The 18,062-nt window shown below is 40.5% G+C and overlaps 1 protein-coding gene across 2 annotated transcripts in view; it reads right to left on the reverse strand.

Annotated features, from left to right (window-relative positions):
* LOC113023970 (sphingosine kinase 1) overlaps positions 1 to 18,062 on the reverse strand; it is a 40,132-nt gene that overhangs the window by 8,241 nt on the left and 13,829 nt on the right. For both annotated transcript variants that reach the window (XM_026170478.1, XM_026170479.1), the window contains exons 2-4: positions 13,475 to 13,624; positions 3,988 to 4,082; positions 2,224 to 2,339 (exon numbers count right to left, since the gene is read on the reverse strand). In XM_026170478.1, coding sequence (XP_026026263.1) covers positions 2,224 to 2,339; positions 3,988 to 4,082; positions 13,475 to 13,624 — 361 coding nt within the window. The remainder of the gene's footprint in view (positions 1 to 2,223; positions 2,340 to 3,987; positions 4,083 to 13,474; positions 13,625 to 18,062) is intronic.

Consider the following 18,062-nt stretch of genomic DNA (forward strand, 5'->3'; position numbering starts at 1 on the left):
GATGATTTAGGCACGTACACTCTCCAGTGGTGTGAGCTGCCTATTAGTGGAAATAAATACCAGTAAGAAGAACTGAGAACACCTGACACGAGCCACTTAAACAGAGATGCAAGTCCTTAACCAAGAAACAATTGTAGGCAATGGCTGTTGGAGACCAACTGCAAGTAGCTACAGTGACCAACTGGTCAACTTAACCAGCAACACCCTGAGGGCAACATGTTGCAATCAATCAATCAGTCTGTGTTGATTTGTGCAACTTGTCTGTAAAACATCTCTTTGCAATTGGGGCCTCGACTGGTTTGCAACTGGTTGCACTCTTGTTATATTCCTACATAAAATCAAGGCTGTGTTTGTTAATCATGTTTCAAATCTTCAAATCCAGTTGCTTTGAAGATGGCAACTGACTGCGAGTCGCCCATACCTGGTTCTTTCTTTGACTTGACCATTTAAAAGATTGTTGTCAAGACTGTTTCGTTCACTGCACACAAATGCAATAATTTGGACGTGCCCCAGTGTCCATCCACTGTTTTCTCTAATGTGACTGCAGCATCATGTTAAGATGCAACAGAAACGGCCGCACAAAGTGATGATTTGGCATCGTGCCCTGCTAAGAGTGACAGTCCTGTTTTATGCTTCTGGTAATTACAAGGAAGTATGAGTGCATAAAGAGTCCTGACACATCAAGAAGATGATTTAGGAGTCACTGGCCCAGCATGTGAAGGCAATGAGTAAATTATGTCATGTAACCAATAAATGGTTCAGTATTTACTGCAAACTGGAAAAAAATACAACAAAAAACAAGGTATGCTTCTTCTTCTTCTCATCATCATCATCATCATCATCATCATCATCATCATCATCATTATTATTGCACAGATAATTAAAAAAAGGAAAACATAACATCTGCTGCCACTGACCTTTTAAATAACAGCTTTTAATGTTAATATTTTATTCCAGATGTTTCCGTGTTATGATGTTATATTTATTGCATTTAACTGTTTGGTTGATGGTTGAGTGACTTCTGCTGATTGTAGCCCTCAGGGATCATTACGATGTCCTTGACCCCTGATGTACTGCAGGTTTCAGACTCAAACCGATGACACTGTACTTCATAAACAACGCCACTGGTCTTTTTCTTTTTAGACAGTAGTTAGTAACAGTTTATGCTACATGAACATTTACAGATAAACGTGGTCTGATACATATGCTGATATCAGCTGAGGACAGCTTTATTATTAGGTGATATGTGGTTAACTGATTTTTAAACTCCTCCCATCAACTGTGTTCTGAGTGTTTGAGTTTCCCACTAACTACAGACCAAACTGTGTCACTGCAGGGATAGTGTGTGATACGCGAGTAAGCTGCTTGTATGTATTTGTGTTATAATAAATGTCACTGCATGTATAGAGTAAACGAGTTCCTTTATCTTCTGTCCCTCTGACTTCTTCTTTCTGTCCTGTGTTCAGGCTGAATGATCTCCAAACAATAACCCATTTGAATGAGTCATGAATAATTAATTCAGATGAGAGGAGTGCATTTTACAACGAAAAGCACCAAAAGGAGTCAGGACCATGTGTGTCTGAGGTTCAGCTGTGCAAAAGATGCTGTATCTACAGCAACGCTGCACATAAATACGTCCTATTGATTTCTGTAACATGTCCACAACATTTTACAGAAAAAGCTGTTGTTATATGACTGATGAGAAACAGAAGGTTCAACAGGCCCCACTGAACCACACTTAAAGGGATCAGAGCCACGATTCAGAGTCCTTGTCTGCAGATCTTTGTTCTTACGTGAGAATAAAAATAGACAGACCTCCTCCTGCTACAATCACTTGCTAAGAAAGTAATTACTAATGACAGCTACTGTTTGGTTGAAACTACACACTGCATGTGATTTAAATCACTTAACCACAGGTATGTGCATGCTGCTCGTGTAATGGTGTGGCTCAGGCTGGTATGTTCACAGACTGGCTGGACTGGTTTCGGTGGAGCTCTACACCAGGGGTTCATCATGAGAAACGAATCATTTTTTACTACCGATTAATCTGCTCATTAATTATTAGCGTAATTTTAAAATTGCAAAACCAAAAGATCTTTATTTTTAAGATGATGTTTTACTTTATCTATCCAACAGTCCAAAACTGGAAAAAAAAAGGTTCAAGGTTTTGAGGTTTCTACAGAGTGCTGATGACTGATTTGTGCATGTGTGTGCGTGCCTCACCCAGAGTAATGATGTATGGATGCAGCCAAGGCGTTGCCTGATCCACCAGGAAGGATACCCAGCGGTGTCCGGATGGCCTCCTCCCAATCTGGCCTCTCTAGCAGACCATTTATCACCTGACGCACACAGAAAATACAGCCTCAGTAAGGTGGCCTGAAAAATTTACTGTGTCAGCTAGCCAGTGACAGATATACACTGTATGGACCAAAGTACGGGGCCACCTGCACATCAAACCAGCAGGAGCTGGTGACCGTGGAAAGCCATGCAATTAAGATTTTGCGCTGATGTTAATGCAAGAGGAGGTTTGGAACTGTAAGGCTGAGGTTCTGTGGTCCCCACACACTTCCACTTTGCAATAATAGCACTTAGAGCTGATCATAGAATATTTAGGAGGGAAGAAATTTCATAAACTGACTTGCTGCAGCAGCGGTATCCTGTTACAGTCACACGCTTGACTTCAGTGAGCTCTTTAGAATGATTCTTTTCACAAGGTGTTTGATGAAAGCAGCTACATTCAGATATCAAGAGAAAGTGTGGCCCAATTTTGTCCATAGTTTACTTGCATTTACAATGTATTTTTTGCTGAAAGTACAGTAATGCAGGTTGTAAATATTGATATCATATCAACAGTTTATGATACTCTTAGAAACACCTGCAGTGCATGCAGCAGTGCAGCAGAGTCGAATGGCATCTGCACAGCAAGTTTCCAACCACCAATCCATCCATACACTTTTTTAACTGCTTGTCCAATTCAGGGTCGTGGGGGCCTAGAGCCTATCCCAGTTGTCATAGGAGAAAAGGAAGGGTACACCTGAGACATGATGCCAGTTTATCACAGGGTTAACATAAATTAATCACCAATCAACCGAATACGCACGTCTTTGGACCGTGGGAAGAAACCAAAGACCTGAACAAAATCCATGCAGGCAGGGGAGAAAACACAGAAAAGCTCCTGCTGGCTGAAATGTTCAAACTAGGAAACCTCTGTGTGGGCTGACAACGCTAACCAATGCTACACTGTGTTGCTGAAATTTCTAGCATTGTATATATTCTATGTAGCAAGTATTTTATGAAATACTGTGGTGGGGAGAAACAATAACCCATGATTTTTCCCATTTCAACTCTAACACGTCATTGTCATCAGCTCCAAAAGTCCGGTATTGGTCAGGCTCCAACAGTCAGCATCCAGCCTGGTAGCACAATCTTTTGTAGTACTGTGGAGTGCTAATATTCATGTGCTCACAGAGAGAATAGAAAACTAGTGTGTTTACGCCATTGTACTCACTCATTTTACCTTTTAGGAATGCAATTTTAACCATTTTAGACCGAAATAACCCAGGCAGAGCCTATGTACATTTAACCTAAAACTGTCTGTGTGATGGATGACTGTGAGGTGAATTTGGTGGGTTGAGTAGCTGACTGCTGTTTCTACTGGCCTGCTCTTTTTTGATTGGCAGGCTACATTTTTAGTTATTTGTCTAATAAATGTCAGAAATTGCCCATGTCTTTAAAAAATGACCATACAATCAAAACATTTATGCCCAAAAATGCTGATTTCACATAATTTGCTTTTATGTAAAACGATGTAAAACATTATTTTTAATAGAATCTGGCCAAATGAAACATACTTGACTGTCATACATACAGTTTATAAAAAGTATATTTGAATAAATAAACAGCTGAGTTCATATATTCCAGCTGGATTGGTTTTGAGATTACGGTGGTGTTTTTGGTTATGAACATAGTGCACGTGTGTGTCTTTACCTCATACAGAAGTCCGTCTCCTGACATGATGACTAAAGCGTCCCACTGCGACAGGTCGGCCTCTTTCACCATCTCCCGAGCGTGATTCTGCCGCTCTGCAAGACAAACAGAGAAAATATGTAAAGTATGTTGACTCATGCAGGTTTGTCTTTCCTGGAAGAGAAATCTGAAAAGGGGGACACCTTCTCAAAATGTCAGCTTCATTCCTCCTCAGAGGAAGGTCATGGTTGGCCCTCAGAGGTGTAGCTACTTGTGTTACAGCTGAATAGCATAGCTGTGCGAGGACGGCCAAAAGACAGCAACATGACACAAACACGAACATCTGAGGCAGTCTGAGTAGATCCCTGCTCCTCCTGTAGTTTTAGTCTTCCTTCCCTTCAGTTTCCAAATTAAAGTATCACCGTGGGAGGGAAAGTTGATATATGCTCTTAAATGAAGCGCCTGTCACACCGCCAATTAGATTGAGAGAGCTAAATTACTCAGGAGCACTCTGTCAAATTACTCCGAGAATGAATAATCTGATGCGCGTCTGTCGCTAATGGGCCAGCTGCTTGGAAGGTACAGGAGTAAACTTTTCTACTTTTCTACTTTTTGGTGTTCATGATTAAAGCTTAGACTTTAAAATGAGGAGAAAAAATCCAGATGGGTACAAAGCAGGTACACGTGTACAAAAGTTCAGAAAAAGGGTGACAAATCCCCCCAAAAACTAATTATTGTGGACATACCAACAAACCACAACATCAAAACCACGAGTATTTAGAAGGTTTTGTGTTTGTAAGGCTGTCACACGTGTAGGGCTGTGCGACATGACCAAAATCTCATATCCCGATATAAGAATTCTATCGTCCCGATAACAATATAAATCACAAAAATGTAACATTTTCTGTAAATTCTGTGAATCTCGGGCAGCTCGACTTGCGGGAAGTGTTTCCAGCTGCGCGTCATGTAGCTGGAGTCCAGTGTTTTAACAGATGTATGAAACTTTACATTTTTAGACATAAGTTGTAACGGCCACCGTTTTCTTTGTGAGTATTTATTAAATGGTAAATGGCCTGTATTTATATAGCGCTTTACTAGTCCCTAAGGACCCCAAAGCGCTTTACATATCCAGTCATTCACCCATTCACACACACATTCACACACTGGTGATGGCAAGCTACATTGCAGCCACAGCCACCCTGGGGCGCACTGACAGAGGCGAGGCTGCCGGACACTGGCGCCACCGGGCCCTCTGACCACCACCAGTAGGCAACGGGTGAAGTGTCTTGCCCAAGGACACAACGACCGAGACTGTCCAAGCCGGGGCTCAAACCGGCGACCTTCCGATTACAAGGCGAACTCCCAACTCTTGAGCCACGATTGCCCACATTACATATTACACAGCGTGCTGCGGGGAAAAGCCTGTCCTAACGTTTGAGTCTAAGGTCTATTTTTTAGCACCTGGCGGCTCTTTTTTTACTTCTCATCCGTAAATAATCTGCTCTTTCACGTGATTCAGTTTATTTTGAAAAGTCTCAACAGGATCTTGAGCTTTATTGTGAAAGGTTTATGTGGAACATAAACAAGCGGACACGCAATGGTTTTACCGTCGTTGTTGCTAACCACAACACATAAAAACAGGCGCTTGTCCGTCCTTAGTGTGGTTATATAAAATATAAGAGACAGAGAGAACTTTAAGAAATTAACGATGGAAAAATATTGCCGTAAAAAGTTTATTTTGCGACACCACGAAACAAACGATAACGTAAAATAAAACATAGACGTTTTTATATCGTCATCCGATATATATCGTTATATCGAACAGCCCTACACACGCGTGTCACATCTGAACATTTTATTGCACAAGCCTCGTGAGTTTTCTTAATCAGGTTTTTGAATATTCCATTCGCGTTTGTCTGCTCTTGTAGGAATCCTCTGTATCGCTCTTTCACTGTCAGAGTCTCCTTCTCAACAGTTTCAAGGTTAAAGGGCAGAAGAAGTGCTCTGAGGTGTAAAACACACACTCACACACACAGCAGCACCACTGGTTTGTGTTTCTGTGTTTCATATTTCTTATTTTTTCTTTACAAAGCAGCAATCATTCTCTCATTTGATTAGATAAGAAAAAAAATTAAGGTAACGATGAAGCATTTCAGTAAAGTTGGACTTTAGGTTGTTGAAATAATGGAATCACTGGATTTCTCACTGTATCCCCACTAAAAGTATCAAGTATTTAGACATTTAGTATTACATATTCAACATGGTGCTTATATTTCATACTTACAAAAGCTATTAAGAAGCTATTAAGAACAACTTTTTTTTTTTTAATACCACCACGCACTGCTTTGTTGAAGATGGGTTTGGTTTTTTTTTTTAAATAGGAACACAGAAACCAGACACTGCTCTCATTCAGCAGCCTGTTAGTTATGCTAATACACTAATACGCCTCCAGTGCCGTTGCGAGCCAGTTTGGTCCTGGTGTCTTTTCGGACCAGACCACATTTTCACAGCTCTGAGAACCGATCATTACATACCATAAATAGCAGAACGTGAAATATGAAGAAATATGAAGTAATTCATTACTGGGTTACTTCTGTAAAAATGCCTAAAGTTCTGATTTTAATGCAAAGATACATGCAGATTCCATGCATTAATTAACCCAGCACACAGACACACATGCACTTCTCTCTAGTGACGGATCTATTTTTTTCTTCCTTTCTTTCTACTTCCTCTTCCCTGAATCCCACAGAATGAAGGGATCAATTCCTCCTCATCAGTCCAGTCACATCACATTTAGTTATTTGCGCAGAGTCTGAACACTGAAAAGGTTTAAAAGGCCTCCAATCAGCAACAAAGCTGCAGAGCAGCAACACTGCGGTGTGGCTGAAGGATAGCTCCTCACATCGGTCAAACCATTAGGGGATGGTGGAACTGCTTGTTATGGTTTTTATAGTAGTTGCTGCAGTGGAGAGGAGACAAAATCAAGTGCTGTTGAACTTTTGTGTTTCTAGCTTTGAACAGGTACTTAACAGCAATGTACCGACTGCAATTTCATGTTGAGCAACATTTGACTGACTCTGGAACTGATTGGCACAGATTGGCAGAGCTGTGAAAACGAGGGCAGCAGATGGCTACAACAGAAGATTACAGGCCACTGTGAGAGGATCACGATGAAGACAGATTCCAGCCCATAATCAAATACATGCTGTTTCACAGAAAACATTGTAGTAAAAGTCAACATCCTGTGTGATTTTCTTTTCTGCACTGCATGCTGTCACCAAACCACAAACTTTTCAATTGTTTGTTAAAACCCGATGGTCAGTGATATGATATATGCAGTTTTTAGGTCCCTTTGAATATTGAAATTAGAGTTGAGAGACTCCACATTCATTTACAAATGGGCCTGCAGGCATTACTATAATGGCTGAGAAGTGGTAAGACTTACTTTTATAAAGACTTTATCATCAATCTCAGCCTACTGGCTTACAGTAAAATCCTGCCACCAGCTGACTGACCGGCCCATCTGTGGCACTGAAGCATCAGCTCCTGCAAGGGCTTGAACAGCTGCAAGAGCACAGTGTCACTTGAAAATAAACAAATCCTGTTTGGGTGCACTTCCTTAAATGCCATTCTTCTTGAGATGACAGCCTCACAAATGACATTACAGTTCTCCACATATCAAATTCCTCTGTTGTGATGGTTTAAGTGCATGTAAGGTAACAGAAAGCCTCGTCCTCCTGTCGACCTTAATCTTCCAGCTAAAGGCAGCTTAATAAACCTCCACCTTGCTTTTTACGTTTCCTGCCCGCAGCAATCTTTAAGCAGCTGCACTCCTCCAGCAACATGACAGCAGGTGATGACAGTTAAACAGCACAACATACCGAGTGTGTGTGTGTGTGTGTGTGTGTGTGTGTGTGTGTGTGTGTGTGTGTGTGTGTGTGTGTGTGTGTGTGTGTGTGTGTGTGTGTATAGAGCAGGAAACACTAAACACTGCGACAGCTTTCTCAGCTGCCGGGAGCGGCCTGACGGTGAAGCCACCCAAAGTTTGTACACACACAATTGTAAAAATTATATCCCCCTCCCTCTCTCACACACGCACACTCTGTTTAATTCTTGGCTTTCACTCCACTGACCCAGCACTTCTGAGGTTGTAGTAACAGTAACAGAAAAACATCTCATCGCAGATCCATGGAGACACAGATGGGCTGACAGACATTTCCCGCCCTCAGTTCGGCCTCAAGCAAGATCAGCCAACAGGAGTTTAAACACCACCGCCCTCTTCTCCGTGTGTCCGAGGAAAACGTACCTCGACTCAGTGACAGTAAAGCCGTGGACCAACTTTACAAGTTAGTTGCAGCTTAACACAAACTATGTGGTGGTTAAGTGGAAACCTCCATATCAAACAAGTATTCCCACAATTGTTATCTACACTGGCTACGCAGCTCTCAAAGCCTAAAAATGAGTGCCTCCATGAACGCTAGAGTATAGAGGATAAAGTATCGACATAGACAAAGTATAGTTTTCTTAACTGATTTTCAGAGTATTTCAGTATTCCAGATTAACAGTCTGATAATATTAGATTGGTTGTGGTTTAGGAGACATGAGTAAAGCAGTAAAAACCTAAATAAATTGCACAAGACATTTTTAAGACCAAAAAGAAGAAGAAACAAGCAAATGAATATTTTTACATTTGTCAGACAAACTACTTTTCTGTCAGTTATTTCATCGTTCAGGCTTTAAAGGGTTCATTTCTGGTCCCTCCTGAGAGTCGCCACAAAATATGGACTGTCAAACACTGTAATATGTATCTTCATGTGTAAAATTGGCAGCACTCCCCTTTAAGCATCACTGCCCAGCCAATTTTGTACCCGGGTATGCTGTGTTATCTCCCAGGATTTCTGGCATTTGAGATCAATGTCTCCTTACTATTTTGAGCCTTTTACTTGTCTACAGCAGCTGTCAAAATGTCACTCGCTTTGTGCAGCTTTATTGCACAGCTCCAGTGTGATTTCCTGGATTCCTGCTTAACAGGAGGCTGCGATAGATTTTTAAACAGTTTCCTTTCAACATTTTGTGAGATCTAGGAAAATTCCTGCTCTCTCGTTGCCCTTTCTTCTAGTGTTCATGCAATAAATGTTTTAACATCCTCACGTGGGTCACAACAGAGAATAAGAGCTCCGAGATGTACAGCAGATTTCAAAAGAGCATGACGAGTGCTGTCATAAATGAAAGAACAAAAGACTGAACAAGAAAGACAGCAACGGAGCAGTTTCAGGGAATAGCCATCTCTTCTGGTAAATATTTGTAGTCTGTATTGAGTTTATGAGCCGGAGCAGAAAAGCATGACATTGTTTAATTAATACTGTCTGACAGTCATCTCAGAGTGCCTGTGAGGAATCAGCAGGCCTTCTTCACATGTGCACTAACAAGAACACAACCACAGACAGAACAACACACTCTCTCCTCTACACTGGACCCCCACAGCAGTGCAGTCATCCTTCATCCATCCTCCACCCCTGGCAGTGCCCGCAGCTGCCACACAGCAAGATTCAATAATGACTCTGTCCACTTTTGTTAATATCCGCTTACAAGAGCATCCACAAACGCTTCCAGCCGTATGCTTCATACAGATGCCACGAACACACAGGAGCAGACAAACATGCTGTTACAAAGTAAGGGTGCCAAAAAACACATTATAAAGCATATTTTTCACAGGCAATGAGCTAACACATGGGTATAAACAACTTAAATTGACCACTTTTTAATTCCTTCTCAAATGACAGGAAAACATATAATAATACAAAATAGTCACAGGTAGTGGAGGAGCTCTAATGTAATGACTGGAACTAGTGGATGAGGCTTAGCAGAGTCCAGAGGCCAGTACAGTATTTCGCACCAGGCTGTCATCATGCTTTTTAATGCAGCAGAGTGGGATATTTTAACATGGGAATCTGTGGTGATCGACTCTTTTGAAACCAGCCTCAAGTTGCCACAAGAGGAGCTGCAGTTTTTGGCACTTTTGTTTTGGTTTCATCTTTCGACTCGGACGCTGCACCTTAGTTAACACTCTTTTTCGGTTTTTCTTTCTTTCTTTTTTAAAAAAACAAAACAAAAAAACAGCAGATTAGCAGTTGTTGTATTCCAGTGATCTTTGAACTAGGACTGTGCCATATCATATCGCAAAGAGGCATAAATATATGAATAATGTAAAAATGTCAGACAAACAAAGAGACACACCCAGGAATGAGCAAGAATCACACGTCAGGCACAGGTAAGGTGTGGACCAAATGTAAATAAATGACTCAACTGAGCGTCAGTAGTTGCATTCCATATGAGAGGAAAGGCAAGCAGTAAGTCCATATTACTGACGTGGTTACATGGTCGTAAAGGATGGCTTTAAGGGATATTACGATCTAATATTGAGGTCATATCGTGCCCCCTTACTTTGAACTTAAAGTTAAAGTAACTCAAACATGAGTTTCGGTCACTGCTCGTTCACTGTGATGTTCCACCTTGAGTGTGCAAAATTAAGTATGTTCAGAGTTTGAAAACACTGATTTTACGTTCACCTGCAGAAAAATCATAAACGGTTCACAAAGTACACAAAAAACTGTGAATGCCAGTGTACAGATACTACAACAGGAATGCAGATCTTTAAAGCAGAAAAAAGGCTTGTGCTACTTTTTGCACTTTAAACTGGACTGACTACACCTTGGTTAGGAAAGCATCACGTTTGTAAATCACCTGTAAAACTACCCACAGTGCTATTTGGGGATCGTGCTCACACACTATTTTGCCCTGTTTAATGACGTTTTGTCTTTAACCACCTGACCTCTGGTCTCTGAACATGCCTGGTGGAGATATTTAGTACTGAGACATAATTCTAGGCTATTTGAGAGAGATTAGAGAGAAACATTTATTTCAGAAGTTGATCAGATTGTCCATCGCTGTTGTAATCAAGTTCTCCTGTCAGTGGCCATGCTGTTACATAGATGTAGATTTGAGGATTAATCTATTCTTATTCGTTCTCCGGGATTAACTTGTCTAAAAGTACATCTCTGAAATCATAAAAAGTCTTTTGTCTTTTCGACATTCTCTGCACGGCACCGTAAGAGGATTTCTTCTTCTTTCTTCCTGACTGTGATTTGTTCTCCCTCTGCCCTCCTTTCTTTCTTGGTGCACCGCCGACTGTGATGAAAACCACTTTTTTTTGCCTGTTAACCTACACGACACTGATTCACGAACAAACACAGACACTCAAAGAAAAAAAAAACTCCACTGATTTGATGAATTATCTGTCTGCCATGATACAGTTTTAGATGAGTTTCTAACAACGCACTATAAGATCATTACTATCCAGAGTAGATTACAGAGTCAACGGTGAACATGTCAGAATTGGGGCCCGTGAGATTATATCAAAGCACATTACAGCTAAAGGGGATTTTGTGTGAATGTGTGTGTGTTTATGATGGACCTGTTTTTATCCATATGTGTATTTGAGTGTGTGCACACAAAGTTATTACATAACAGCACAGCATGCTTACGGTTCAGAGGCAGTTGGTCAACATAATGGTGGCAGCAGCATGAAAACAAGAGGATTTGGGCAGCAGTAGATAGAGAGACAGAGAGAGGGAAAGAAAAGCAGATCCATGAATGGAGGTGTGGCCTTTGCTGAGCTGTGTGTGTTGGTTGGTGTCATCATTGACTCATCCTGCTAGTGGGAGGTTGACTTGTAAGTATGCACTGCTACAATATGAGGTGTGATTAAAAAATTACAGCAATACATCCATAAAAATTACAAACCTGGCCTGTTTAAGATCATTGACTCACCCTCCTCCGGACCGATATCAGTGCATCTGCTATTTTTAGATTCCTCCCTGGAAATCCTATTATGACCACTCGCAATGTTCCCTCGCAATGTGATTTCACCACAAACTTTAAGCATCCACTTCTCTTTTAAAATGATCAAACCCACGTCTAAGGCCTAAGCATAAATTCAGCGTCTCAGCTAAAAAGAGATGCCAAGACAAATCTGCTTATCATTTTTTTAATACACTGACTATGTTTTGCTCCATGAATTAGTCCTCCAATTCACTGCAGTTTCTTTAAGGTGCTGAGGATGAACATTTAGCGTGTCACTGTAACTTTTCTGGCCACACCAACATCATTGCTGCTCACTACCTGCCTAATCACCAGCTGTGTCTCCCTGTAACTTTATCCACTTACTGAAAATTAAGCTAAAGAATAACGGTTCTGACACACTGGAGTCAAGGGAAGAGAATGGAACTTCCTTTTAAAAAACCCACCAGATCTGAAGGTGGTCCAAACATATAAAATAATATTATCAGCCCATAAACATCAAAACCCACACCTGATAACCCCCTTGTACAGTGCTGTGAAAAAGTATTTGCCACTCTTAAATCAGGAATTAACTGTGATTAACGCAGTTTTTAGGAAAGCTGATTCATTTTCAGTAGTCAAATTCAGGTCTGATTAGTGCCAGATTCAAGAAATCACTTCAAAGAGCGACACATCTGACAAAGAGCAACACATCATGCAAAGAAACAGCTGAGAAACAAAGTCATTGGAATCAGTCTGGAAAGGTCTACAAAGCAATTTCTAAGGCTTTGGGACTCCAGCGAACCATGGTGAGAGCCATTATCCACAAATGGAACAGTGATGAACCTTCCTGGGGGGGCTGGCCTTCCAAAATTACTCTAAGACTGCATGCCCGCATCAATGACTTATCCAGGAGGTTACAAAAGAACCCAGGACAACATCTAAAAACTGCAGGCCTCACTTGCCTCGGTTAAGGTCAGAGTTCATGATTCAACAGCAAGAACGATCTGGGCAAAGATGGCATCCAAGCCACGGCTGACCAAAAAGAACAAAAAGCTCGCCAATTTAGACTCGCCAATAATCCTCATACACAACATCTTTTTAACTGTGGGAGGAAGAACATGTAAACTCTGTGCAGAAAGCCACCAGCTGACTGTGAATCTTTAAGCTAACCACATAAACGTTCCCAATTCAGTGTCTTTTTATTCCGTTATTTTATTAAGCACTCAGTCAACTGAGCCAGCAATTCAAATATCCCAGAAGATGATTTGATTCATGTATAATAGATGATTTCTTTCAGTTCTGTGGAGCAAACAGAGATCTTACTCAAGGACTTTTTCCTCCTTGGATGGATTCATTAAATATTACCAATTTATCTTAAAAGTCAGATACTCATCAATCCATCAGGCACAAATCAAGTGTCTGTCTCGTTTTTCAAATGAGGGTAAATCAGACAAAAATAGAGTGAATATTAATTTACATTTTCAAGTCTTTTTCAGACTTGAATGAATTAATTACAGTTATTGAATTCTCTGGGAATAAAAAGCTTGACTGATTTGTTTTGTTTGTTTGCAGCTCTGCTCTCAAAGTGCACATGTGAAGTTCTTTTTAATAAACATCTATTAAAAATCAAACCAAAATGAGCGTAGAATATGTGCCTGCGACTCACCCGTGATAACCAGAGTGTGTTTAATGCCGGCTTCATTCAGCATTCGTTGGATGTGGTTGTTGTACAGCGTGAGTGCTTGTCCTTTCCCACTCTGTGGGTTCACCAGCAGCATCATCTGGCACGGGCGGGACATTTGGCTCATCAACACCCCTACAATGCAGAGGAAAGAAAATGTAACTAAAGGAATCCACAAATATGATCAGAATAAGTACGACGGGTTTGAAGATACACCACAAATTGTATACTGGGAAACTGAAACTTGACTGCTTCTTTGAGAAATGATTTAAAGAAAATATATATATTATATATTATATCGGATATTTTTCATACTGCACACGTCTCTGTGTTATACTATATCTTTGATAGACCATCATAATTCTCGCCTTGTTTTCTTTAGTGTTTTGTGCCCCTTCAGCACCAGTGGGAGGACGGCCTGGCAGGATGATGTATGTGTTCTGTAGTGCCATAAAAAAAATGCTTGTGAATAAAATGAAAAAACAGAGATGGAGAGATGAATAGTTTTTGTTTTATTTTTATTTTTTTATGCACACACGATGCAAGGTTAATCAGGGTAATGTGTTTACATCCACTGTGCCAAGCTGAAATGCAAATTTGCATTGAGTTGGCTAATAATAAGGTCACCCCCTAGCATTTAGACATTTCAGTAAGGGTACACACATTGTACCAAGAAAGGAAGTAGTTTTTGTTGAAATGTCATAAAATATTAAACACAAAAGACACAGCACTAAATGTTCCTACATAAGAAAAGCCAGAAGCCAGGACACCTGGGAATCTGCACACTGGTATATTTGGAGATGCATGCACAAACAGTAGCCTTATCTCTCCTAACCAGCTTTGGCCTCGTGTAAAGGAGAGGATGGAGGTGCAAAACGATTGTTACTGCTAAAATATTTCATTAATACCGCAACAGGAAGGAACCGATGGAGTGCAAGCCTGAATCGCCTGCATAGACCCAGCGGGATAAAAGGTCATGATAATGAATGCCTTCAGCGACAGAAACATGGGCCATACACAGAAACACTTCCAGCATGAACTAGAACCTTGAATGTTCTGCACATTAATGTGAACTGATTTTTGGCTGATGCATGCATGTGTTGACCCACTGTTTTTGGTATTTTTTCTGCATCAGCTGATCTTTTGCAAATTTTGTGCATTCTTTTAATGTGATAAATGTACTTTATTTAATCTGAATTTAATTTTGTGATATTACCTGTAATGTACCTGCAGCTGCTATGAAATACAGCTCATTTACTTAAGAACCCACTGATAAGGAGACTTTGTGCACAGACCTGACAGAAAAATTTGTGGACGCAAGCAGAAACAAAGGTCAGTGGCACACACTAACTTAGTCCAATGACACAGCTTGCATCTCAAGATGAATGTGCACAGCTCTGAGCTCTTTGCTAAATTTTTAACTGCGGGGTTGATGCAAATTAGGGATTGAAACAGTTATCAGAGGGTTACAAAGATCTCACAGTGATCTTTTTAACACAGTGAAGAAGACTGGGTGTGGGGGCTTAACAAAAACAGAGAAGAACTGCTGCTGGCCTTCTGTTCCTCTGAGGAGGACTAATTAGGTACAGCAATCCTGAATGCAATCTTTTCAGAGTGCTCTTTCAGTCAGTTTTTAAAACTCGAATCCTCGTGATGGAAGTGAGAGGGGACGTCCTTTTGAAGAGCTCTGACTCTAATCAGAGCAGCAGCATCCACCTGCAGTTCTTATGAAGGGGCGCCCAGTTAAAGGAACGCTGACTTAAAGGGAAAGAACTGACTGACTGGATTTTGTATTTACCAGTATAAGGTAAATAAGTGCTCATTTTAATATAAAAATTACACATTAGCCTAAAAGGTCCATTTTATCTGAAAGATTATTACTTAATATGCAAAGTACGATACGAGCTCTGAGAGAGAAACGAAAGATGATATCATGGTGATATCTCAAATGTTTTAGAAAGTTATAGAAAGAACATTTCTTGCCTCCCCACACAAAACCTATAAGCAAACTACTTCATGAATTTTCCATCTCATTCCTCCTCTCCCTTTCAGTGTGTTTTTGTTGGAGGTCAGATGGGAAATATTTAAAATAAAAGGCAAAAAAAAAGCTCTGGTGAAGTTATCCGCTACATTTGACAAGCTGCAGCTAAGGGATCATTTTACAAACAGGTACAGGGGGGGGAATAAACTCTTCTAAAAATAGTGTGATCCAATAAAAAAAGTCTGGGTGTCATGCTATATTGTTTCAACTCAATATCCAAAAACCCTACAGTGATATTCCTGAGAATTCTCACAGTTGATTCTTGCAGTTGATTGGATTTTCATCCTAGCACGTCTGACAGCTGAACAACTGAAATGCTTTAGTGATGAGTGTGTCTAACTGGTTAAAAACCTAATTGACAGTGATACCGCTGGAATGCAGAGAAACCGGTCGGAAAGAGGTTTACACGTTACGGCACCTTAACAGTTTGACCTGAGGTGAACTCTTCAGGCGTTAAGTCTTTTTTCAGTAATCCTGAACTGAACCATTGCCATAACTTTATACACACTGCTGCCACTTTATTAGCACTATCTAAGTAATATTGCAGCATCTGTGGATTAAACCGGTAATTCTGGAATCTGGACTATGTGGTGCAAAGCTCGATCTTTGCTCGTGCTTTAGAGCCAATAGACACACCTGAGTATATTTGCTTGTTTAATTTATTCTCATTTGTTATCTCATTATTAGTTTGCTGGAATAACTCAGAAGGGAACAGCAAATAAAGGAAAAATACAAGTGTCACAATGCTCAGCTACATTTAAATCACAGTATAATAAATCAACATGAATCAGAATCCCCAAAGTGAGTAATTTTAAATATATTAAAGTATTTTAGTGACAAATAAAACTTTATCCATTAATAGAGGACAACCCACACTATCCCCACTATTATTTTCCTGTATAAGGTCATCAGTGCTCTAGACACTAAGGAGAGGTTGGGGACTTGATTTAAGAAGTAATATGATGTGGTTTTCTGTATATTTTCACTTCAAGTATGCAATTTCATTTTAATTACTTCTCATTTTTCCCAAGAATTCAATTTTTTCCTTTTATTTCAGTAAAGCAGAAGAACTGGTAAGTATTACTCAATACCCGTGTCCTTGATTGTAGTAATTCCAGGAATACATGCACAGGTTCCTCTATTTTGTTAATCGACCAGACTCTCTATCCTTCCTCTGACCTGCTGACTCCTCGTCCTCTCTGTGCAAACTGACGAGGCTTCTGCTGAAAATACACCCAGGACTACTCTGACCGGTGTGAGAGCAGTTTCTGTGTCACTTCAGAAATGAGCCACACCACATTTTGGTGGAATTGCAAGATAATGCTTGCAATTCCACCAAAGCATTGGTACAATAAGCTCCAACTCAATTCAATTCAATTTATATAGCGCCAAATCACAACAACAGTCGCCTCAAGGCGCTCCAGTGGCCAAGGCCGAGCCTGAACAAGTGAACTGTGCACAATTAAGTGCAGGGTTTCCCCTGAGCTGATGCTTTGTGGGATGGATGGATCCAGGAAACAGGAATACTTTTTTCTTACTCTCTCCGTTGTTTTATTACCTTCACAGTAACATAACCTAAAGTAATTAAGGTTATCTTCACTTCACTGGGCTCTGCTTCATGTATCTGAGAAGAGGGTTTACATATGCAGACACACATACAGGGAGGGAAACTATTGTGACTAAATGAAAGCAAAACATATCAGCCTATCACTCTGAGCTCATATAAAATGAGAGCATATAAATTAAAAACAAAACAAAACAAAACATTTACACTTTTCTTTTTTCTTTTTCGGGTTAGCAGAAGGTCCTTCGGGTAACGGTAATGGCAGGTAAAACCTGTATGTAACGGTACACAATAATCACATTAGTCTATAAACTGGCATTCAAGAAAGGCTGGTTATGTCTTTTTATAAATGCAGAGCGTTAACGTCACATTTCCTTGTATCATTCAGATGCAGTAATCTCAAAATCATAGCGACTGGACTCCTGAGGGAAAGACAAGAAAGTGCCCTCATGAATCAGCTGCACGACAGCTGGCACCGAACGCCCTGACCTTGGTCTGGGTCTGTGTCTGTGTGTGTGTGTGTGTGTGCGCGTGCATCCCAACACCCACACAGCAGTTCTTGCTGGCTAAACCCAGTCCTATGCCACTTCCTGTGTGGCACCCCTCCTCTTCTAAATGGTAAATGGTAAATGGCCTGTATTTATATAGCGCTTTTCTACAAACATTCCAGAGGACACTATCTTCTCGTCTGTCTGTCCACGCTCTGGGTTTCCTCCTCTATCATTAACTCTGCTGCAGCAGCAACATGGCACTGAGCCAAAACATCTAATATAAGATGCAAAAGACTGTAGCAAATATATATATATATATTTTTTTTTCTAAACAGTCTACTGGTTGGAGTTTTATGACAGCAGATAAGCGTCGTGTTTGTTTATTTGCTGATGATCTGTATAGTCCTGATGAAAGCCCTGCTGACGCAAATGCCAATCAATTTATCATAAAAAATAAAGCATAAAAAAATAATAATA

Source organism: Astatotilapia calliptera, chromosome 6 (assembly GCF_900246225.1).
Source record: "Astatotilapia calliptera chromosome 6, fAstCal1.2, whole genome shotgun sequence".
Classification (NCBI taxonomy): domain Eukaryota; kingdom Metazoa; phylum Chordata; class Actinopteri; order Cichliformes; family Cichlidae; genus Astatotilapia; species Astatotilapia calliptera.